The sequence below is a fragment of the Phyllobates terribilis genome, unplaced genomic scaffold (genome assembly GCF_046119375.1).
Source record: "Phyllobates terribilis strain yellow unplaced genomic scaffold, ASM4611937v1 Scaffold_2__4_contigs__length_985480577, whole genome shotgun sequence".
Classification (NCBI taxonomy): domain Eukaryota; kingdom Metazoa; phylum Chordata; class Amphibia; order Anura; family Dendrobatidae; genus Phyllobates; species Phyllobates terribilis.
In genome coordinates, this window is record NW_027362762.1 from 206725530 (window position 1) to 206751110 (window position 25581).

At 43.9% G+C, this 25581-nt stretch overlaps 1 protein-coding gene across 1 annotated transcript in view; it reads right to left on the reverse strand.

The window, feature by feature from the left end:
- RB1 (RB transcriptional corepressor 1) overlaps positions 1–25581 on the reverse strand; it is a 282945-nt gene that overhangs the window by 248457 nt on the left and 8907 nt on the right. The window contains exon 2 of the mRNA XM_073663829.1: positions 16759–16876. Coding sequence (XP_073519930.1) covers positions 16759–16876 — 118 coding nt within the window. The remainder of the gene's footprint in view (positions 1–16758; positions 16877–25581) is intronic.

The window sequence follows — 25581 nt, forward strand, 5'->3', positions numbered from 1 at the left end:
TGTTCGGTACATGTCTCACACTGGAAACACTCCCTTTTATTAAAAATAGGCTCTGGAGGCAGATTCTAATGAAGATCAGTGTTCAGCCCATAGTCTGGACCGCTCATTTACATATAAAGGAAAACTTTGATTTCTCTGAAATACGATTTCGCAGATATCAAGGTATCATTTTATTCTGCTTCCTATGACCATATATACGGCTTAGGAGGGTTGATCCTACTGACAGATTTCATTTAAGAAATAAGCAGTATAATATTGATAATCCAGCACTACACAGCCTCACATAGATAAAACACCAGTTCATAGGCCAAAGGACCATTGAATTCTGATGTAATTCATAAAAAAAAAAACACAAGACCTAAAATAAATTTATAAACAGCTTATTAAGCCTTAGTCATGATGTTTTTTGTGCACTTAAGGGGATAAATTCAGGGAAAATGAAGCTTAGTAGCTTTTCCTGTATGTGGCTATGTTCCCATGGGGCAACAACAGATGGAAAATCTGCTGAGTATTACAGTACCAGTGCCATATAACAAATAATTATCGGGAACCTGTCACGTTGTACATGCAGACAGCATTATTTGTGGACTGCCCAGTTTAGAGAATGAGAAACGGAGCAGAATGATCTATAGATTTGTGGGGGAAAAAAATCAGTATAACTTTTATTTTGTTCACTGAAATCCCTGGTGTTTGTCTGCATGGGTCAGGTGGGTGGTCCTACTAACGACTGACAGCAATCTCTGCTTGTACAGTCATGGAGGGAAGACTGTCAATCACTCAATACAACCGCCCACTTGATTTAGGCATACAAGAATAAATAAAATGGTTTTCTGACACTTTTCCTACAAAAATGTCTATCAATCTAATCAACTCCTCCTGCTCTAGAACATCGCGATAACATTTTCAACATGACAAAATCCCTTTAACAAATGAGTAGCAAGTACCGGTAGATTAAGCACTATCCTGTCAATAATATCCGCAGCAGTGTACAATGCAACACATTTAGCTGCAGCATTTCTGATGTGAGAGGTCCACTGCAGAAATGTCCTGTGGGAATGTAGGCAGAATCTGCTGCTTAAGGTCTTATAGGCTAAGCACTTATTTATTTCAATTCTTGTGTGTTTTCATTACTTTTTACATGCAGAAGGGCTTTGAACTTTGGCCGATAAACCCTAGCGCTTTCTATATGACAGGACAGTTTTTGGAGCGTTTTGTTTTTTTACTTGCTGGCTTGTTTGTCACTTTCTGTTCTGTGATTTTAGTGCTGTGTTAGCAATATTAGATCTCTGTTTAGGCCAGGCCTCCATGGCAATTTATTGTATGCAGCCTCACAATGTAATGCATCTGACAAAAGGAAGAACCAGGTGATGGCGCTGTCTTTGCCACCAAGTGAGATCAAGGTTCAGGAACTTCAGGTTGCTCATAAGTAAAAAAAAAAAAAAAAAAAATGTATTATTCACACTAATATAACCTGAAGAAGGCTGCAAACAGCCGATATGCGTAGTGTATATAGGTTTTATTGTTTTATATTAGTGTGAATAATAAAATAAAATTATTTTTTTTTTACTTAAGAGCAACCTGAAGTTCCTGAACCTTGATCTCACTTGGTGGCAAAGACAGCGCCATCACCTGGTTCTTGGCATCCTCGTTGTGGGATACTCCTGTCTCAGGATTCAATCCCACCTCACCAGGTCGGCCGCAGTCTTTTGAAAATTCATCCATACTACAAGTGGGAGTTGTGCCTCTGCTTGCACAACCGCATCAGGTGAGCAATTTCCTATAGATACTCACCCTTTTAATTAATTAAATCTTACTATGCTTAGATAGCGCCACGTTTTTTCTCCTTTAGGAAATCTATTATCGTTCAATGTAATGCATCTGCAATATTACTCCCACAAAAATCCAAGTGTTGATCTGACCTTGTGCAATAACTGCAAGAAACAAACTGAATACCCCCTCAACTGCAGGTAGCATACGACAAGTACGTTTGGGCTGCAATGTCTTACAAGACTGCAACACAATAGGACATATTGATCAAGCTAGATACGCCAAAATTCTGTCATAATTTGCACTGAAAAACTGTATTTCATGACTTTCACCACATTTAGGCTATGTGCCCACGTAGCGTTTTTGCGGCGTATTTACGGCTGCGAAGACGCTTGTAAAACCGTCTGCCATGCAAAGCAATGTGAATTCGGTTGTGCTGTGCGTCGAATTCGCATTGCGTTGCAAAACGCAGCATGACCATTTCTACCGCGATTGCGCTGCAAATTCGCGGCCATTGAAACGCAGCAAACCCGCAGGTATATGTGGATTTGCTGCGTTTTAATTAAATTCAATGGCCGCGAATTTGCAGTGTAATCGCGGTGCGTGTGGTACCTGGGATGAAGAGGAGACTACAACTCCTCTTCATCCCGGCTACCACGTGGTGAAAAAAAGAAATTAAAAAGTTAAAAATAAACAAAACCTGTATATTCACCTCTCCGGCGGCCCCCGGTCTCCTCCGGTCTGCTCCTCGACCGCGTCTTCTCTCTTAAGCGTCCCACAGTGTACTGTCAGGACCAGCGGTGACGTCATTTAGTCACCTGATGGTCACGCGACCTCTGACGTCGGCAGTCAGGTGATGGTCGCGTGACCATCAGCTGACTGACGTCACCGCAGGTCCTGACAGTACACTGCTGGACGCTTAAGAGAGAAGACGCGGCCGGGAGCAGACCGGAGGAGACCGAAGAGCAGACAGGGGGCCGCCGAAGAGGTGAATATACAGGTTTTTTTTATTTTTAACGTATTAATTCTTTTTTTTTTTTTTTTTTACTATAGATGCTGCATTTAAAGCATTAAGTTGTTCACACATTATAAATCCATGCCGGTTGCATGGATTTATATTGTGTGATCAACTTGTCAAGCACTTTTCCAAGTGATGCTCAAAATCGCTTGGAAAAGTGCTTGAAAAAACGCATGCGAAAAGGCTTCTCTCTGGCAGAAAAAATGCATGTAAATCTGCATGCGTTTTTTCTGCCAGAGAGAGGCAAAAACACTCTGCATCAATTCTGTTACGTGGACACATAGCCTTATGATGTATTTTAGAAACTTTTGAGGACTTCTCTGTCAAGGGGGCCGTCATGATCATTGGAAAGGAGTATGGGCATGTACGACCTGGTGTGTCAATAAATGCATCACAATTGTGGCATACATTTCTAGCACAAAGTAAGCCTAGTGTACAAGTAGGCTTACTTTGGTGTACAAGGTGGTATACAAGTAGACCAGACTTTTAAAATTACACAGATGTATCAAAGAGTATTAACTATTATAATAAATCTGGTGCATTTTAAGACTTCCTAATCTAAATTTGCACTGTCTAAGATTTAGACATTATTGTTAAATATGCCCCAATATGTGCATCTAATCGCTGCAGAGCCCTGGCCTCAAACATACACATTGGGGCATATTACAGTGCAAACTTACACTAGGCAGTCTTATAAAGTTTATAAAGGTGCTACTTGCTGATTGATAAAACTAATTTTAAGACCGTGTACTCTAACTTTATGTCACCTCTTAGTTGGCATACTTTATTCTAAAATTGTACGCTACAATGCTGGCGCAATATGCCGCTTGTTAGGTCATGCCTATTTCCAAATAAGCCACACCATTATTAAGCAAGGTCATGCCTCATTGTCAGACAAGTCGGAAAAAGTGTCTAAAAGATTATGCACCCTCGGCGCGGGTTGCGAGATGGCGTATTTTGGCTAAAATATCGACCAATACCTCATGTAATGTATTTATCTTGTACATTATTTTTCATTTTTTTATTGCACATTTTTCCATTTTGCAGGATGCAGCCAGGCCCTTTAATGTTGACTGGGTAAATTGGTGCTTTTGTATCGTGGTGCTGGGCAACCTAACTGATCTAATAATATGGGCGTCATCAATAGGTTATAAGCCAGACACTGTGCATCACACGAACCCTTGTGACTGGCGTCCTATGCAAGCCCCATCTGTGTGCATGTTTAATACTACATAGTCACCCCCTCCATGAATTGGTAGGTCTGTGAGTGGTTGTTTCATGCATATTTTGCACCTGTGCTGCCCCTGCCTTTATCATGGGGGTCTGCTGCATCCTGCTAGTGCATTGGTAATCTGACCCTGTGTTGGTAAGGCTGTTTTTATCTCTGTGATGCTTTTCCTAAAAGATTATGTGCTTCACGAAAGACAATTTTTGATTGCAAATTGAGCCAGAATTGTGACAATATGCTAATTGTGATTGTGGCATGTGCAGATAAATTCAAATATATTCTTGAAATGATCACATCTAATCATATATAATCCAAAGCGGTCTGTTTATTTCTGATCACACATGCACAATGAATCCCCTTGGAATACAATATAATTGTATTATATGTGCCCACGATGCAGAAATGCTCCGGATTTTTTCCTGAGCGTTTCTGCATCTCCCTGGCAGAAAAAAACGCCTGCGGATTGTACATGTGGATTGTACATGCGTTTTCCTGCCAGGGACATGCGGAAATGAAGCGTTATTCACCGGCATTTCCACATGCGGATTGACAAGCGCTTTCCAAGCGATTAGCATCACTTGGAAAGTGCTTGACAACTAGGTCACACTATATAAATCCATGCAACTGGCATGGATTTATATAGTGTGACCCGAGAGAGTGGTTAAAAATAAAAAAATTAATATATACTTACCCTCCGATGGCCCGCGCTGTCTTGCTTCGCTCGGTCCCGGCTGCCAGCAGTGGTAGGAGTGAAGGACCTGCCGACGTCAGCGTCGCGTGACCCATCACATGACTCTGACGTCAGCGCAGGTCCTTCAATCCACTGCAAAGTGCCGGGAAGCAAGGAGGAGAGCAGAGCGGGCTAGTATCTCCCTGCCGCCCTAGTATTCTAGATAAGCACAGCATTCACTGATTTATGCCTAGAAGTCACGTGATTTATAGAACACAGACATTATGACAGCAAGCACCTTTTATCTCCTATAACCTTCTTTGCCATCACAGGGCTTCATAACTAAAATAGATAACCTTCTCATCTTTCAACAAAACAGCGCCACTTAGTGGCCAAACTCATGGTTTTTTTTTAAGAATAGAGAAGTCCAGACTCAGGTTCAGATGTTTTATTAAAAAGCTTAAAGATATACAATCCACCCTACATAGAATAGTGCAAAAGTCTGAGACACAATTAAGGCACGATGCACGGTAACTGGACATTGAAGGACCCAAATACATATTAAACTAATGTTGGCTGAAATCGCTGATATCAGTCAGCAAGGTTTATGGGGTCATCCTGACTTCAGACTGACGATTCTTTTGTTCTCGGTGAGATAAGTGACTGGCAGGAGGCAGCAGAGGGTCTCACATACACAACACAAGAGTGTTTGGCAGAGCTGAGTGCTCCTGTATACGGAGGAGAAAGGAGAGATAGCTGTCGGCTCAACTATGGCCCGGCTGACAGCCATCTATTGTGCATAGGGACATAACATCTGTTAAAGTGGTTGTCCCACAATGGAAATGTATCACCCTTTCACAGAATAAGCAATAAAATATACGGGGGCCCCCACTGATCTCAACAATGGTCCCCTGTTCATCCTCAGTGAGAAGAAAAGGGGAATTTGGTGAAAGCAGAGTTTGAGCACTAACAATGAAAAAAGAGACAAAGAGCTGAACAATGTACAACTACGCAGGTAAGCTGCAATAAAAAAAAAAAAAATCACATACATTGGTACAATATGAGGATGTGAGCAACACTGCCCTTTAATGAACACTGTTCCCAGCTCATTATTTCCATGCGGTCAGTGTACATGCCTAAATTGACTGCTAGAGCCAATGAGCGTGCTGTCAGGGCGACGTCAGCGCAGCAGCCAATGCCACACACTGGGAACAGTGGTGGAAACTCACTGGTGAAGAAGAGTACGGTGCAGTATGTTTTATTGTAGCAAACTGAAGCCAAGGAAGACATTTAATTGAAAGAGAAATGTAAATCATAAGAAATCATGGGATATGGAATTAAAAAAAAAGTTAAGGAAGGGTTCAAAAGGCCAAATTGAAAAATGGGTTAGTCGCTTCCAAAAATTGCCGATGTGACTAGCTCGCTGTGCTCATCCACACAGCAGATTGATGTCAGAGCTGCCTACATCTACATGGAAAATAAATCATATAGAAAAAAATGTACACCAGAACCATATTTACAAACAAAGTATCAAACTTTATTCAGAACAATACAAGAAATCACATACTAATTAAAGTCTATAAAATAGTGGGAAACCACAAGGTGGTGCCACATTCCCACAAAAAGAAGTTATTAAAGGCCACAAATGCATGACATTATCCAGATCCTCCAGTGATCCCACCTATATATAATATATCCATGACTTTCCAATATTTTGTTCAAACAACAAATGAATAAATAATCTACTGTAGCATAAGTTACATATAGCATTTATAAGTGAAAGAGAACATCAAATATGAGGCCTTCACAGGACATCAGTCCACAGATCATGGAGAAGCAAATATCAGCAGAGTTGTTACCGGTGTAGGAATGTGGTGCCAGCCTCAAGAGAAAAAACGCCTTTATCTACATGCAATAGTCTAGTCCATAAATCGGACCCGACTAGCACATACGGTCATCTTTTTTGTTACATTATTTTTATTGAAGGATTTTTACAATAAAGGGGAAAGAAACGAGGACAAAACAATACAGTAATATCCATAACATTTGAATATTTAGATAAATATTTATGAGAAAAGAAAAGATAAAGACAGAGAAAAAGAAAGAATTCGTAAGTAAGAAAGGGGGGGAAACAGGGAGGGAAAATGAGAAAAGGGGAGGAGGATGAGGAGGAAAGAGGAAGGGGGTGGTTGACCTTGTAATCCATGGGACCACTCACGCCGAGAAGCTCAGCGGAGATCCGGGTCCCGCTCGCTGCAGGAGTCATTCTCCTTGGCTCCTCAGCATGGTTGGTCGCATGGATTACAGAGGGGAACACTCAGGACAGGTGAGTATAAGGATTTTTTATTTATTATTTTATTCTTATTTTTACAGTTGGACACTGTGGGAGCAGACTACTACTCTAAAACATTGTCCCCTGCTGGTGCTGATCACAGCACCAGCAGAGAACAATGATCAGGGCAGCACGGATTTATATAGTGCGACCGAAAGAATGGTAAAAAATAAATCTATACGTACCTTCCGATGGCCCCCGGAGTCTGGCTTCGCTCCGTCCTGGCTTGCCGGCAGCTCGCGGTACACTACACTGAAGGACCTGCCGTCATATGACTAAATGACGTCAGCGCAGGTCCTTCAGTCCACCGCGAGCTGCCGGAAAGTGAAGACGAGCACACCAGGGGCCATCAGAAGGTAAATATAATATTTATTTTTTATTTTATTCTTTTTTTTACATGTTCTATGGTACCCGGGTCCGGAGGAGAGTCTCCTCTCCTCCACACCCGGTTACCATCCGCACATTGAAACGCATGGATTCCACATGTACAGATCAAGTGATGCGGAATCCAAGCGTTCCAATGAAAGTCAGTGGCGGCGAAAAAGCAGTGCTTCCGCAAAATAATTGGTAGTGCTGCGTTTTTTTCCGCAATGATAACCCGCAGCGGAAATTTCCGCAGCATGTGCACAGCACATGCGGATTATCATTGGGGAACATGGCAGGCCTTCTACCTTGCGTTTTTTAAGCGTTTCTGCAGAGTTTTTGCCGCTGCGGAAACGCTTAAAAAACGCATCGTCGGTACACAGCCTAACAAGAAGTTTACAGTCTCCCAACACTATCTAAAGAGTATGGAGCAGATAACAGGACACAGGTAGCTACAGTGGCGGCCAAAAGTATTGGCACCCCTGCAATTCTGTCAGATAATACTCAGTTTCTTCCTGAAAATGATTGCAATCAGAAATTCTTTGGTATTATTCTCTTCATTTAATTTGTCTTCAATGAAAAAAACAAAAAAAGAATTGTCCTAAAGCCAAATTGGATATATTTCCACACCAAACCTAAAAAGGGGGTGGACAAAAGTATTGGCACTGTTTGTAAAATCATGTGATGCTTCTCTAATTCGTGTAATTAACAGCACCTGTAACTTACCTGTGGCACCTAACAGGTGTTGGCAATAACTAAATCACACTTGCAGCCAGTTAACATGGATTAAAGTTGACTCAACCTCTGTCCTGTGTCCTTGTGTGTACCATATTGAGCATGGAGAAAAGAAAGAAGACCAAAGAACTGTCTGAGGACTTGAGAAACCAAATTGTGAGGAAGCATGAGCAATCTCAAGGCTACAAGTCCATCTCCAAAGACCTAAATGTTCCTGTGTCTTCCGTGCGCAGTGTCATCAAGAAGTTTAAAGCCCATGGCACTGTGGGCAACCTCCCTAGATGTGGATGGAAAAGAAAAATTGACGAGAGATTTCAAAGCAAGATTGTGCGGATGGTGGATAAAGAACCTCGACTAACATCCAAACAAGTTCAAGCTGCCCTGCAGTCCGAGGGTATAACAGTGTCAACCCGTACTATCCGTCGGCGTCTGAATGAAAAGGGACTGTATGGTAGGATACCCAGGAAGACCCCACTTCTTACCCCGAGACATAAAAAAGCCAGGCTGGAGTTTGCCAAAACTTACCTGAGAAAGCCTAAAACGTTTTGGAAGAATGTTCTCTGGTCAGATGAGACAAAAGTAGAGCTTTTTGGGAAAAAGCATCAACATAGAGTGTACAGGAAAAAAAAAGAGGCATTCAAAGAAAAGAACACGGTCCCTACAGTCAAACATGGCGGAGGTTCCCTGATGTTTTGGGGTTGCTTTTCTGCCTCTGGCACTGGACTGCTTGACCGTGTGCATGGCATTATGAAGTCTGAAGACTACCAACAAATTTTGCAGCATAATGTAGGGCCCAGTGTGAGAAAGCTGGGTCTCCCTCAGAGGTCATGGGTCTTCCAGCAGGACAGTGACCCAAAACACACTTCCAAAAGCACTATAAAATGGTTTGAGAGAAAGCACTGGAGACTTCTAAGGTGGCCAGCAATGAGTCCAGACCTGAATCCAATAGAACACCTGTGGAGAGATCTCAAAATGGCAGTTTGGAGAAGGCACCCTTCAAATATCAGGGACCTGGAGCAGTTTGCCAAAGAAGAATGGTCTACAATTCCAGCAGAGCATTGTAAGAAACTCATTGATGGTTACCGGAAGCGGTTGTTCGCAGTTATTTTGGCTAAAGGTTGTGCAACCAAGCATTAGGCTGAGGGTGCCAATACTTTTGTCTGGCCCATTTTTGGAGTTTTGTGTGAAATGATCAATGATTTGATTTTTGCTTCATTCTCTTTTGTGTTTTTTCCTTGCAAGCAAAATAAATGAAGATAATAAGACCAAAGAATTTGTGATTGCAATCATTTTCAGGAAGAAACTGAATATTATCTGACAGAATTGCAGGGGTGCCAATACTTTTGGCCACCACTGTACATAAGAAGAGGTGGAGGACTGTAGAAGGCATTACCCCAGGAGCAGGACTGGTACCTGCCCCTTTGTGTTTTAGGCCAGAAAAACAGGCATTTACTAGAGAATGCCAGTATTGACAGGTCCTCAACTGGCAGCCCGGTTTCTTCGGAGATAAGGTGAGATTCACACTGAGCACATGTGACAGATGTGAGAGAGTCTGGACTCTATGCTGAGCTTTATGCTACCTGCAACATCATCCAGAGTGACCGTTTTGACAGTTGGTCCGTGATGGTCTAGAGAAGCATAACCTTGAAGGGTCGCATGCAGAGCCGCCATCAGGGCACTATTGTCATTACTGGTGTATGGGGCCCAGTGAGCAGAAGCAAGGAGGGGTGGCCCGGAGTGGGTGAGACATGCTGCACAACCTGAGCTGAGGCAGCACAGCCGAGCCACTGTATAAACGGCCTGGCAGGCTGAGTGGCACGCTGGGGCCCGGAGTAATTACTTGATTTTATTAAGCCCCAGTCACAGCAGCAGCTACTTGAATTGTATGGCCGCAGCAGAGGGGGCTGGCTGCATGTGACATGACTTAGGTCAGACGTGGCCGGCCTGCCCTCTGTTCCTAAGCTGCCAACATGCCCGAGCCTTTGTGGCACATTATATGCAGGAGTTGAGGGCCCGAAATTGATGAGGTGCGTGCGTCCGCTTGCCCACTCGTCTCTCCGACCTCTCATTTGCCCCCGCTCCATGCTTGTGCAGTGTGAAGTTGGAGGCAGTCTCTGCTGCCTGCAAACTACTAAGTACTACTAAGTTCAACCCTACTGACTGCTGCCTGTCATGCAATGATTTAAGACTTCTGTTTGAAACGTGTTTGCCCGTAACATCTCCCCATGTGACGTAAATTTCCTACTCATATTTTTCTATAAATGTGTTTTTAATACATGCTTAATGTGTTTTTTAATAGAGATCCTAAAGCTGGAATCCTCGTTCTTAGTTTAATCCTCCTGCGGCACTGCCAGTCTCTGTGCATCGTACTTCTAAAGTAGGTGAGCTGACTCTTTTTTCATTTTTTGTTACCAAGTACTACTAAGTTCAACCCTACTGACTGCTGCCTGTCTCCCTGCCTGCAATAAAGTACAGTTGCCTGTCTTAAAGGGGATATTCCAGTAACCTAATACATATCTTATAACTTTTTAGCCATTGATGTAACTGTATGGGCCTTGTTTATTGCGGGAAAAGTTGTAGTTTTTGATGCCACTATTTTAGGGTAGACATAAATGACAGAATAATTTATTAACTTTTCCTGAGTGGGTTGGGAAAGATAGCAATATTGCCAGTGACTTTTCACGTAAATTTTGCGACGTTACTTTATTCTCAGGGTCGGACTACAAGGCCGCCATCAGGGCATTACTGCCATTACTGGTGTATGGGCGATGGAAACTGTTAAGGTGTGACTGATGACAACGTGGTGCAGAAGTGTTTTTCCAAGAGTTGGCAGTGGGGGTCTGTGGAAGGTTCAAGGGGTGGAGGCGGAACAGGGGTGGAGCCTGGGCGGAGTCTTAAGGGGGCTTGAAGATTTTTGCCAGTATAGGGCTCTAAGGCTGCGTTCACACATTGCGTATTTCCCTGCGTTTTTTTACGCTGCGTATTTTCCTGCGTTTTTTTAAGCAGGTAAAAAAAGCACCTCCATTCACACACTGCGTAAAAAAGCGCAGCAAAAAACGCAGTGTGAAAATGAAGGGTGACATGTGTACTGTCTGTGTGTCGTGTGTGTCTATGTGTCCTGTGTGTCTATGTGTCGTGTGTGTGTCCCTAGCAGTGTATGTACAGACTATGGATACTCACCTACCCGATGGATGAGAGACGCGTCTGCTCCGTCCCGCGCTTGCAGCATCTGCCGTGAAGCGATCTGCAGACTATCAGCTGACCGGCTTGTAATCAGCTGACCGGAAGCCGGTTACAAGCTGGTTAGCTAACAGCTGATCGGCTCACCGGCAGATGCTGGAAGCGCGGGACCTGAGCGGACCGGACGCCTCTCCCCTGACATCGGGTAGGTGAGTATCCATCCTGCGCCCCCGTAAAAAAGCGATGGAATTACGCAGTGTGTGAACATCGCTTATAATGGGCACAATAGAGAGAAAGCGCAGGACGCAGCTGCGTAAAGAATTGACATGCCAATTTTTTACGCAGCTGCGCTTTCCCGCTGCGTAAAATTACACAGTGTCTGAACGGCAAAGTGAATTTCCCGTTCACTTTGCTGGCAGACACAAAGCACATTGCGTATTTTCAAAAAGCGCACGAAAATACGCAATGTGTGAACGCAGCCTAAAATTCCTGGTAGCAGCCCTGGTCGCATGATCTCCAACATTACCCTGAGTTGGGGGCTTTCTTTTTGATAATTCGTTGAGAACAAAATGACCTAAACAATTTACATTAGTAAAGACTTTCCAATGAAATTGCACATCAGATCTCGATGAACAAAAGACTCAAGTATTCCCTTGATTTTTTTTTACGCAATGACTCAGTGGGTGGTGTACACTTAGACATAAAAATATTTTGTTGGCTCCAGTCAGAGATAAGTTAAGGTTTGATTGCTTTCAGTTATAGAACTGAAGCCTATAAGAGCAAAACAAGATCTACAGTCTAATTCACTGAGTAATAGCAATTTGTCACTACACAAGATGGCCAAAAGTATGTGGACACCCGACTATCCAACCCATATAAGCTGGTTAGGCATAATATACCAAAACCATGGGTGTTAATAAGGAGCATGGCTATAAAAAACTCCTCTCTTCTGGAAAGACTTTCCCAACAATTTTGGTGTATGACCGTAGGGATTTTGTCGGTTTTGGATTTCGCAATGCACGGACTGGCCGCGGCTCTCCCAACCGACCATGACAACTTCATATACACTGTGTGCAGAATTATTAGGCAAGTTGTATTTTAGAGTATGATTTTTATTATTGATCAACAACTATGTTCTCAATCAACCCAAAAGACTCAAATATCCGAGCTTAATATTTTTGGAAGTTGGAGTGGTTTTTTTTAGATTTGGCTATCTTAGGAGGATATCTGTTTGTGCAGGTAACTATTACTGTGCAGAATTAGGCAACTTAATAAAAACCAAATATAATCCCATCTCACTTGTTTATTTTCACCAGGTAAACCAATATCAGTGCACAACATTTAGAAATAAACATTTCTGACATGCAAAAACAAAAACCCCAAAAAAATTAGTGATCAATATAGCCACCTTTCTTTATGATGACACTCAACAGCCTTCCATCCATAGATTCTGTCAGGTGCTTGATCTGTTTTCGATCAACATCGCGTGCAGCAGCCACCACAGCCTCCCAGACACTGTTCCGAGAGGTGTACTGTTTTCCCTCCCTGTAGATCTCACATTTTATGATGGACCACAGGTTCTCTATGAGGTTTAGATCCAGTAACAAGGGGGCCATGTCATTATTTTGTCTTCTTTTAGACCTTTACTGGCCAGCCACGCTGTGGAGTAGTTGGATGCATGTGATGGAGCATTGTCCTCAATGAAAATCATGTTTTTCTTGAACGATACCGACTTCTTCCTGTATCACTGCTTGAAGAAGTTGTCTTCCAGAAACCGGCAGTAGGTCTGGGAGTTGAGCTTCACTCCATCCTCAACCCGAAAAGGTCCCACAAATTCATCTTTAATGATACCAGCCCATACCAGTACCCCACCTCCACCTTGCTGGCGTCTGAGTCGGAGTGGAGCTCTCTGCCCTTTACTGATCCAGCCTCTGGCCCATCCATCTGGCCCATCAAGAATCACTCTCATTTCATCAGTCCATAAAACCTTTGAAAAATCAGTCTTAAGATATTTCTTGGCCCATTCTTGACGTTTTATCTTATGTTTCTTGTTCAAAGGTGGTCGTTTTTCAGCCTTCCTTACCTTGGCCATGTCCCTGAGTATCGCACACTTTGTGCTTTTTGATACTCCAGTAACGTTGCAGCTCTGAAATATGGCAAAACTAGTGGTGAATGGCATCTTGGCAGCTTCACACTTGATTTTCCTCAATTCATGGGCAGTTATTTTGCTCCTTTTTTGGCCAACACGCTTCTTGCGACCCTGTTGGTTGTTTGCTTCAAAAGTTAGGAAATTTCAAGACTGCTGCATCCCTCTGCAAGACATCTCACAATTTTGTACTTTTCAGAGCCCGTCAAATCTCTCTTCTGACTCATTTTGCCAAAGGAAAGGAAGTTGCCTAATAATTAAGCACACCTTATATAGGGTGTTGATGTCATTAGACAACACCCCTACTCATTACAGAGATGCACATCACCAGATTTACTTAATTGGTAGTTGGCTCTCAAGCCTATGTAGCTTGGAGTAGGACAACATGTATAAAAGTATCATGTTATCAAAATACTCATTTGCCTAATAATTCTGCACACAGTGTATTTCTATGAGCCTGTTACACTCGGGTCAAGAGACCTGCGGCCAGTCCGTGCATTAACTGTCCATGCTTGGATCGATTTGCACAGACGTATGCCTGAGTCCTACCAGTTGCTGCAAAAAGGTGTCAAAAAGATTATAGGGATACGAGTATACATTGATACTTATTTTTAAAGATTAGGCAGGTTTTGCACTACCGGGTCATAAACAATCAATATACTAGGTGGGCCATTTATATGGATACACCTAAATTAAATGGGAATGGTTGGTGATATTAACTTCCTGTTTGTGGCACATTAGTATATGGGAGGAGGAAAACTTTTCCAGATGGGTGGTGACCATGGCGGCCATTTTGAAGTCGGCCATTTTGGATCCAACTTTATTTTTTTCAGTGGGAAGAGGGTCATGTGACACATCAGCACAGGCTTCCAGTATCCGTTGTTTCAGATGCTGCATTGGTATTGATGTCAGCTGCAATATGGGAGACCATGTCAGCTGCAATATGGGAGACCATGTCAGCTGCAATATGGGAGACCATGTCAGCTGCAATATGGGAGACCATGTCAGCTGCAATATGGGAGACCATGTCAGCTGCAATATGGGAGACCATGTCAGCTGCAATATGGGAGACCATGTCAGCTGCAATATGGGAGACCATGTCAGCTGCAATATGGGAGACCATGTCAGCTGCAATATGGGAGACCATGTCAGCTGCAATATGGGAGACCATGTCAGCTGCAATATGGGAGACCATGTCAGCTGCAATATGGGAGACCATGTCAGCTGCAATATGGGAGACCATGTCAGCTGCAATATGGGAGACCATGTCAGCTGCAATATGGGAGACCATGTCAGCTGCAATATGGGAGACCATGTCAGCTGCAATATGGGAGACCATGTCAGCTGCAATATGGGAGACCATGTCAGCTGCAATATGGGAGACCATGTCAGCTGCAATATGGGAGACCATGTCTGCTGCAATATGGGAGACCATGTCTGCTGCAATATGGGAGACCATGTCTGCTGCAATATGGGAGACCATGTCTGCTGCAATATGGGAGACCATGTCTGCTGCAATATGGGAGACCATGTCTGCTGCAATATGGGAGACCATGTCTGCTGCAATATGGGAGACCATGTCTGCTGCAATATGGGAGACCATGTCTGCTGCAATATGGGAGACCATGTCTGCTGCAATATGGGAGACCATGTCTGCTGCAATATGGGAGACCATGTCTGCTGCAATATGGGAGACCATGTCTGCTGCAATATGGGAGACCATGTCTGCTGCAATATGGGAGACCATGTCTGCTGCAATATGGGAGACCACGTCTGCAATATGGGGGACCTGGATGGGGGACCATGTCTGCAATATGGGGGACCTGGATGGGAGACCATGTCTGCAATATGGGGAACCTGGATGGGAGACCATGTCTGCAATATGGGGAACCTGGATGGGAGACCACGTCTGCAATATGGGGGACCTGGATGGGAGACCACGTCTGCAATATGGGGGACCTGGATGGGAGACCACGTCTGCAATATGGGGGACCTGGATGGGAGACCACGTCTGCAATATGGGGGACCTGGATGGGAGACCACGTCTGCAATATGGGGGACCTGGATGGGAGACCACGTCTGCAATATGGGGGACCTGGATGGGAGACCACGTCTGCAATATGGGGGACCTGGATGGGAGACCACGTCTGCAATATGGGGGACCTGGATGGGAGACCACGTCTGCAATATGGGGAACCTGGATGGGAGACCATGTCTGCAATATGGGGGACCTGGATGGGAGACCATGTCTGCAATATGGGGGACCTGGATGGGAGACCATGTCTGCAATATGGGGGACCTGGATGGGAGACCATGTCTGCAATATGGGGCACCTGGATGGGAGACCATGTCTGCAATATGGGGCACCTGGATGGGAGACCATGTCTGCAATATGGGGCACCTGGATGGGAGACCATGTCTGCAATATGGGGGACCTGGATGGGAGACCATGTCTGCAATATGGGGGACCTGGATGGGAGACCATGTCTGCAATATGGGGGACCTGGATGGGAGACCATGTCTGCAATATGGGGGACCTGGATGGGAGACCATGTCTGCAATATGGGGGACCTGAATGGGAGACCATGTCTGCAATATGGGGCACCTGGATGGGAGACCATGTCTGCAATATGGGGCACCTGGATGGGAGACCATGTCTGCAATATGGGGCACCTGGATGGGAGACCATGTCTGCAATATGGGGCACCTGGATGGGAGACCATGTCTGCAATATGGGGCACCTGGATGGGAGACCATGTCTGCAATATGGGGCACCTGGATGGGAGACCATGTCTGCAATATGGGGCACCTGGATGGGAGACCATGTCTGCAATATGGGGCACCTGGATGGGAGACCATGTCTGCAATATGGGGCACCTGGATGGGAGACCATGTCGGCAATATGGGGCACCTGGATGGGAGACCATGTCGGCAATATGGGGAACCTGGATGGGAGACCATGTCGGCAATATGGGGAACCTGGATGGGAGACCACGTCTGCAAGATGAGGACCAGTTCAAAAGATGTATAAGAAAATAAAATGGTATCACTAAAAATGTCACTTTGTCGTGCAAATAATGCGGCCCCCCAAATTAAATGTTTTTCCGTGTGCGGCGCATATGCCCAGCTGAGTTTGAGACCCCTGCTGTAGACTAATTTCCCTACAATGTATTTGATAGCAGCTGGGAACGCACACACCGCCCTCTGCATGACCCTAGCCATAAACAGCAGTACAGTATATGTTTTGTACATTATTGTGGATGGCAAAGTTCAGACCTTGTATGGGTTTTAGAATATTTCCAAATTATTTGACACTTACCAATGTCCCATCTGTAGAGAACATCCTCTTGTATGTTTGCCAGGCCAGCAATCTCACATGGGAAGATACTTTTAGTTTCTCACATAATGCAACAAAATTTTGATCACCAATAGTATCCCTAGGATTAAAAAATACATAAAAAGGATCAAACATTGAACAAAGATGAGCATGTCAAATAGCAAAAAATCAGCAATAAAAACCTTCAGCCTTACCAGATATGTCTGGATTACAAATGACTCATGAGAGTATTTGCCCACTTTTATGACAGGTCTATTTTAGTACAATATTGCATTGCTGTAATTCTGTAACATTTTCCTGTAACTGTTTACGCTGTTCATCAGAGTAGAGGAAACACAGCTGCATCAAACCATCCGAGCGCTGTCTAGACAAGTACCTCAATACTTTGCATCAGAGCAAAGGAGAGGAAAGTCACCGAAAAGCCAATATGTACAAGAACTACATGTGTGGCCTCATTCAGACAGCCATATGTTGGGTTAGGATGCTATGCTTCATCACAATGCTGCGTGCACACGCGTCACGCAAGCAAGCGCCATGCACACGCGTCACGCAAGCAAGCACCATGCACACGAGTCACGCAAGCAAGCACACGCGTCACGCACCATGCACACGCGTCACAATCACGCACCATGCGCACACGTCACACAATCACACACCATGCGCACACGTCACGCAATTACGCACACGTCACGCAATCACGCACCATGCGCACACATCCCGCACCATGAACACACATGAAACAAGTGAAGTGTACACAAAAACAGGATATACCCATCACAAACATTCTAAATGTTACAGTAAAGGATTAGATACATTGTTGATTACTTACCTCATCCAATGCTGTCTCTAGTCCAACAAAAAGGATCCTGCAAATGGAATAGTCTGCAGCAGAAATTAAGCCCCACCCCATGACAACGATTTACAAGAGGCTATTCAAAAGACCCTTTTTCACCACTATGCCACACAACAGGTCACTGGGCAGCTGCTCTAAGTCTGAAAACTCCTTACCACTCACAAACAGAGCAAACTGCAGAGTCTCCTATGTCACTGCAGCAGCCTACACCTAGCATGAGGAGCATGGAGAGTGAAGCAGCCCTAGCTCTGCCCCCACAGAACGTCCTGCCGGCCAGCGCCACATGACCAAGAAACATATTGTGCCAACTGAAGAAACAGTCAGCTAGGAAGTGAATAGGCCAGGTTGGCCTGGAGCTGGCGGCCCGCTGTTGATTCAGCCTCGCAGTTCACCGGGAATTTGCCCGATTGGACAGATGGCCAATCTAGGCCTGCAATACATTAGTCTGGTCCATTTTACAGGTAAAAAATAGTGCATGTAAATAGCAGGCAGCTCTTGCACCCAGTCACAATATGGACAAGAGCATGAAGCTGCTGACGTGACTAGCCCAATTATTAAAATGACTGTCTGAACTCGGCCTTAAACGTCTTACTCTGCCGAGATAGCACATCCGTCAACAATATAAAGAGATCTGGCCTAAAAAAAGGAAAAATGGCGAAGAATAAAGAGAGCAAATCTAGAATAAAGTGCTATGCTTCTATTGGAATAAGCAGAGAATTTTCAGCAAGCAAATTCACAGCAAAACATCTGCTGTGTAATAACATTATGAGATGATAAAACCTTCCTAACAAGTTACTGCCCCTCCTGTTCATAGGTTATAACCACACACAGTTTTTCATTGTATGTATACTTTGCACTAAGTTCTAGGACAAGATGCTAGCTTTGGCTGCAACATAACACGCTAAAGCCCATAGTGTATTACTACGGAACAGCCTTATTATTCAAGATCCTCCAATAAAAATGATCATGCATGTATCACCAAACAGTAATGTAAATGGAAAGAAAAGCCTCGTGTAGCAGGACAGTCATAAAAAGTCAAAATAAGCTAAATGGTCAAACATGCAATTTATGTGTGAGTGATAGAGTGTCAACAATTATCTGTCAGATGACCTGAATTTTCAAGAGCAATTGCGGAAAGTCCACCTGACTGAAATACACAGACATTGACATGTGAACGATAAGTTGTCTGAATTATAACATTTAGCATCGTTATCATCGTGGCCTGGAATTAATTGTGAAATGGGGTAAAATGTGTTTTACTAATGAAAATATTCTTTTATTTCTTGACCCATAAGGATTCCATTCTACAGGGGACCACTAAACATAAAACATATTAACACTTAGAGAAAAAAAGACCCTACCACAAAATTTGGGGTCATCTCTAAACATCAAAATAATAATTGAAAGAAGTGTGGTAGTGTCACGCACGGTGAGGGAAGAAATAAGTGTACAATGACGGGAAGAGGGGGAAGGGAGCCCAACACGTAGGGAAAGGGGGAGTGGAGACCCCTAAACCGTTCTAATATCACCCTGTCTACCGTATCGTCCCTATTTAGGTTTTGCATCTATCGCCAAGCAGGAACCTAAACCCTGAATGTCCCTAGAGATAGGGAGGGAGGGGATGGGGTGAGCACTAGTCAGGCCCCACTACAAACTAAAGACAACAAGGTAAACAAAGGGGACACATTTATCTCTCTGTTATCTGCTCAAGCCAACGTCAAATGTCCAGTACTCCAAGCCTGCCAGAAGTACATAGAACTATCACTGGCGACTCGCTGGAGAAACAGAGTTTTTAACTACCAAGCAAAAGGTGTGTCAATCGGCAGCAGAAGGTGGAGGTCGCTGCTGGGTCCTAAAGGAAGAAGGATATAACTATACTACAGAGATGAGGGAATCAAGAAGGTGTCTGCAATGCCAAGTGCAGTGACCTTCTACAGCCGGATCCAGACCGACAGTCTGTCACAGCTGACACACAAGTGACAGGTAGGTCTCAAAACAGGAGATACAAAAGGTTTTGTTGTGATGAGCACATGGGGCAATGATATTGAGAATTGCTCCGTCTAACGTGCTTCCTACAAACTCGCCATCTATTTGGGGAATATTTTTGGGTGGGAATGAGATTAATAAAATGTTGCTCTGAAAGTCTTCTGGCACCCTCAGACTCGCAGACTGCCTTGTGTGCAGTCAAATCAAATAGGGACACTTACCAATTTTTCCTGAAATTGCAGAAGAGTGAGCACTCCTTGTGACTTTTTATACAGCACAAAGCTGTTGTAGGTAGCAATATGGATAAGGTAGATTGCTACCTTTTTATACCAGGCTCTGGTCTTCCACTTCCCCAGTATTGGTTGAAGCACCCAGTCCGACAGGTCTACTACACCTCACAAATTTGCTGTAGTCACAGACTGGCTTTTGTTTGTCCCTGGTGGCGCCCCGTATCTGACAGTCACAGTGGTGTCTGCATGCATTGTGGTCAGCATGTACAGCTCTTTTCACTCGTTCCACTTCACTGCAAAAAGTTGGTTACTTGCAAGTGTGAATAACATCCTTCTCCCAACATCTGTTCACCACCAACTGTGGTGGAAAACCAATTCGGTTTTTCCTGACTGTCCCAAAGGCCCCTGTATTTGCAGCACGGAGGGATTTATATAGAGCGATACTAATGTCATAGTTCTTGGTCTACATATGGTACCCTTGATGCAGAAATGGCATAATTTGTTACCAATTTTACCCGGTGTGCCAATTATCTGTGTGCAGCTGGTTGAATTTATTTGGCGTTCGAAAACTTCAAAAATGAGAAAACTGGATGTGCACCCATACGTCCGATCATGTGCAGTACGCCTCTCTGAAGCCGGAACACGTACACCCGGCTTCAGAGGATCAATGATGCGAGAGGAATAAGCCGGCGCTTGTAAGTTATGCCATCATGCCCAGGGGGGCCATGATAACATGCTAAATGGTCCAATTAGTCTGGGAATATTAACACCCCTTTGACTAGTCAAAGCCCTCATTTACATATCATAAACCAACCTTAGAAATACTTTTTTTTTTTAAGTTTATGTGTGTAATATAATACAGGGACTGTTAGGCAGGGTGTTTATAAATGCAGACACAACTGCTGGTGGTTCTGGGGGCACGGGGGACCTGACAGGTTCCCCCTAAGGGGTTAAACAAAGTTGTACTGTGCAGCTCCATTCAATGCATACACTCAGCTGTGACTGTAGAAAATAACAGCTGGTGTGGGTTTGGACCCCCATTGATCTGATGTTAATGACCTATGCAAAAGGACAGGTCACCAATCTTAGAAGGCTGGATAAAAAAAAATTAAAAAAATAAAAACTTTTAATGTGTATCTGGATGCCGACATCAAACAGAGAAAAGAAACTTTGGTGTTCTGGAATGTTTTGTTGGAGCCTAGAAGTTTTCCCTCTTTCTGCTGTTATCTTGTTTTTATGAGCCTCCCAGACAGTCATGTGTGCTGAGCTGGAGACTTGTAAGACACGGAGACATGTAAACAATTGACATGCTGCTTCTTTTTCCGCACATGAAATTCTGTAAGAAAAAATCCTGATCATGTGCACAGATCTGGCAAAATCTCAAAGGAAATGCTAAGATAATGTTTGCAATGCGTTTTTGGGGCCAATTCAGCACGGATTTACCACATCAAAAACGCACCATGTGCACATAGCCTTAGGCTTCATTCAGAGGTCTGTGTTGCATGTACGCGTTTTAAAAAAAAGATACATCACTTATCCAATATAATCTATGGTGCCGTTCACGTGTCCATGTTTTTACATGGACTGTGCGTACGTGCAAAACTCATGGAGACATGACCGTTATTTTCTGGTATCACAAATGAGAAGTGCCAATATAAGTCTATGGGTCCGTGAAAAACACGTACAGCACACGGATGGCATCACTATGCTGTCTGTGTTTAACATTGTAAAGTATAGGAGAAGCTTTCCAATTTATTTATCCATGAAAAACACAGATGGTAAAAAGGGACACAGACCGACCACTGATCCAAAAACACTGATGACACCGGTTCAATTATTTTCAAGTATGTGTTTAAACACAGATCAAAGCAGGGCTATGGAGTCGGAATAAAATGGACCAACTCTGACTCTTAAAATATATAATAAATTGGGTACAGTAATTCAATGCAGTTTGTGAAGAATATTTTTTCATAAGAATTTGGGAAAGTTATGAAATGTCCTATAAGGCTGTGTGCCCACGTAGCATTTTTCAAGCGTATATGCTGCGGAATTTCCGCAGCGTAAACGCTTGAAAAACGCATGTATATCCGCACCCCATGGTCCCCAATGGGATTCCGCAAGTTCTATGCACATGCTGCGGATTTTTCCGCAGCGTTTATGCCTCGTTCAAAAATCCGCAGCATGTCATTTAATTTTGCGTTTCCGCAAGCGGAATTGCCTTTGTCCAATGCATAAAAAACGCAAGGCAATTCCGCATGTGGAAAACGTGTGATAAACGCGCGAAAAATGCGCGATAAACGCGTGCGGAATTCCGCATGCGTTTTTCCGGGAGAGGACTTGCATTTATGCAGCAGAAATTTTCTGCTTCATAAATGCAACGTGGGCACATAGCCTAAATGTCTGTCCTATTCCTGATCTAAGGGTCTAAACTTTTAGCTGAGATGAATCTGCGCTACATTAAATTTATCACTTAAACATGAGCCGTGTATGAGGGAGTCGGAGTCGTGGAAATTGAGGAGTCGGAGGTTTGGCTTACCAACTCCACAGCCCTGGATGAAAGGACTGGAGACTAATTCATAGAGCCAAAACTAAAAAGGTGTTCAAAGGGTTAATCCAATTCTGCCCAGCTACCACACAGCTGTCTCTGCAGACACCCTTCTGTCACCTGTCAATCAGGTAACAATGGCCCAGCTGTTAGGGCTGTAGTAGCCACAGTATTGCCTTTCTAGCAAATCTCATGTTTATACACAGATGAGAGATCTGGGTCTGTGCCAGAATATACTGTAAGGCTATGTGCCCACGATGCAGAAATGCTCAGGATTTTTTCCTGAGCATTTCTGCATCTCCCTGGCAGAAAAAAACGCATGCGGATTGTACATGCGGATTGTATATGCGTTTTTCCTGCCAGGGACATGCGGATGTGAAGAGTTCTTCACTTGCATTTCCGCATGCGGGTTGACAAGCGCTTTCCAAGCGATTTTAGCATCACTTGAAAAGTGCTTGTCAACTTGGTCACATTATATAAATCCATGCAAACGGCATGGATTTATATAGTGTGACCCGAGAGAATGTCAAATAATAAAAATATAAATATATACTTACCCTCCGATGGCCCGCTCTGTCTTGATTTCCTCCGTCCCGGCTGCCAGCAGCGGTAGAGTGAAGGACCTGCCGACGTCAGCGTCGCATGACCCGTCACATGACTGACGTCAGCACAGGTCCTTCATTCCATCGCGAACTGCTGCCCAGCAAGGAGGAGTGCAGCGCGGGCCGCCGGAGGGTAAGTATATATTTATTTTTTATTTTATTCTTTTTTTTACAGGTTCTATGGTACCCAGGTCCGGAGGAGAGTCTCCTCTCCTCTAGACCTGGGTACCATCCGCACATTAGAATGCATGGAATGCGCATCTACTTATGCAGTGATGCGTGATCCATGCGTTCTAATGCAAGTCAATGGCGGCAAAAAAGCAGCACTTCTGCAAAATAATTGGTAGTGCTGCTTTTTTTTCCGCAATGATAATCCGCAGCGGATTATCATTGGGGAACATGGCAGGCCTTCTACCATGCGCTTTTCTAAGCGTTTCCGCAACGTTTTTGCCACTGCAGAAACGCTTAAAAAACGCATCGTGGGCACACAGCCTTAGTCTCACCTCTGCTACTGTGCGGCGTATGAGAAAGAACAATAAACCAGGGAAATCCACAATATGTAATGCAAAAAAAGGAAATATACCAACAGGGTACTCTGTAGGCATACATTTGGCAAATGAGAGTGCGCGAGTACATGAAAGAAAATTACTACTGATGGGAAAACCAATCCTTTTCATTCTTTTCTTACATATCCTACTCGTCTTCCCTGTACTTTTCTCATCATGCAGCTCTGATTCATCCTCATGTCACATTGTAGTTGCATCGGCCCAAGACAACCAGGGTGATGCCACCAAGAAGACAGCTCAGGCCCTTTATACAACAAACATCATATACTACAAACCTGAGTACTGTATATAACACGGTCACTAAGATGTTATACAAGGAAGAATCTGCAGGATGGATCACACATCAGATTCTACTGGCATGCCATTAAGGCAGAGAAATACCTCTTATCAGAATTACGGGTGTTGTGTCACACAAGTCTAGCATTATCTTTTCTGTCCAAAAAGCATAAAACCGGCCACTTCCATTACACAAGCAAAATCCATCACTTTCTAGGTCCGGATTCATCAAGAGCAATGTTGATCATGCTGGTCTTCATGAAGGGGTGTGGTGAACTCAGAGGCGCCTGATTCATTGAGAGCTGTGCGTCTCTTAAGGAATCAGTCTGAGACTGGAGTAAGATTTATGGTATAAGATACAACACAAGTCGCCATGAATCAGACAAGCGGGTGTCACCATGCCCTGTCCCAGCTCCGCTCATTTCAGCCAAAACTGGTGTGAAAAATCTACCAGTTGCAAAATCTTTGCGCCTTTTCAAACAGTAGGGCAGCCAGTCAGTGACCTGAGCAGCTCTTAGCGGGATGTTTCATCTATACGGTCAGAGCCGCTGAGCTCAGGCACTGGCCTCCGCGCTGTCAACGTGATATCAGCACTGCAACCTATATCAAACACCAGGAGCATCAGCGCTGGACCTGGGGACAGTGAGTAACACAGTCTGTTTGCTATATACAGTGGTGTGAAAAAGTCTTTGCCGCCTTCTTGACTTCTTATTCTTTTGCATGTTTGTCATATCTAAATGTTTCAGATCACAAAACAAATGTAAATATTAGACAAAGATAACACAAACACAAGATGCAGTTTTTAAATGAAGGTCTTTATTATTAAGAGAAAAAGAAATCCAAACCTACAAGGCCCTTTGTGACAAAGTGATTGCCCACTAAACCTATTAACTGGTTGGGCCACCCTTAGCAGAAACAATTGCAATCAAGCGTTTGTGATAACTGGCAATGAGTCTTTTACAACGCTCTGGAGGGATTTTCGCCCACTCATCTTTGCAAAATTGTTGTAATTCAGCCACATTGCTGGGTTTCCAAGCACAAACTGCCTTTTTAAAGGTCATGCCACAGCATCTCAATCGGATTAAGGTCAGGACTTTGATTAGGCCACTCCAAAGTCTTAATTTTGCTTTTCTTAAGCCATTCAGAGGTGGACTTGCTGGTGTGTTTTGGATCATTGTCCTGCGGCATAACCCAAGTGTGCTTCAGTTTGAAGTCACGAACAGATAGCCGGACATTCTCCTTCAGGATTTGCAGAAAGCAGAATTCATGGTTCCATTTACCACAGCAAGTCTTCCAGGTCCTGAAGCAGCAAAACAGCCCCAGACCGTCACACTACCACCACATTTTACTGTTGGTATGATGTTCCTTTTGAAAATGCTGTGCTACTTCTAAGCCAGGTGTAATGGGACATACACCTTCCAAAAAGTTAAACTTTTGTCTAGTCAGTCCACAGAGTATTCTCCCAAAAGTCTTGGCAATCATCAAGATGTTTTTTTGGCAAAACTGAGTTGAGACTTTATGTACTTTTAGATCAGCAGTGGTTTTCGTCTTGTAACTCTGCCATGCACGCCTTTTTTGCCCTCTCTCTTTCTTATGGTGGAGTCATGAACACTGACCTTAACTGAGGCAAATGAGGCCTGTAGTTCATTGGATGTTGTTGTGGGTATTTTGTGACCTCGTGGTTAAGTCGTAGCTGCCCTCTTGGGGTAATTTTGGTTGGCCGGCCACTCCTGGGAAGGTTCACCAC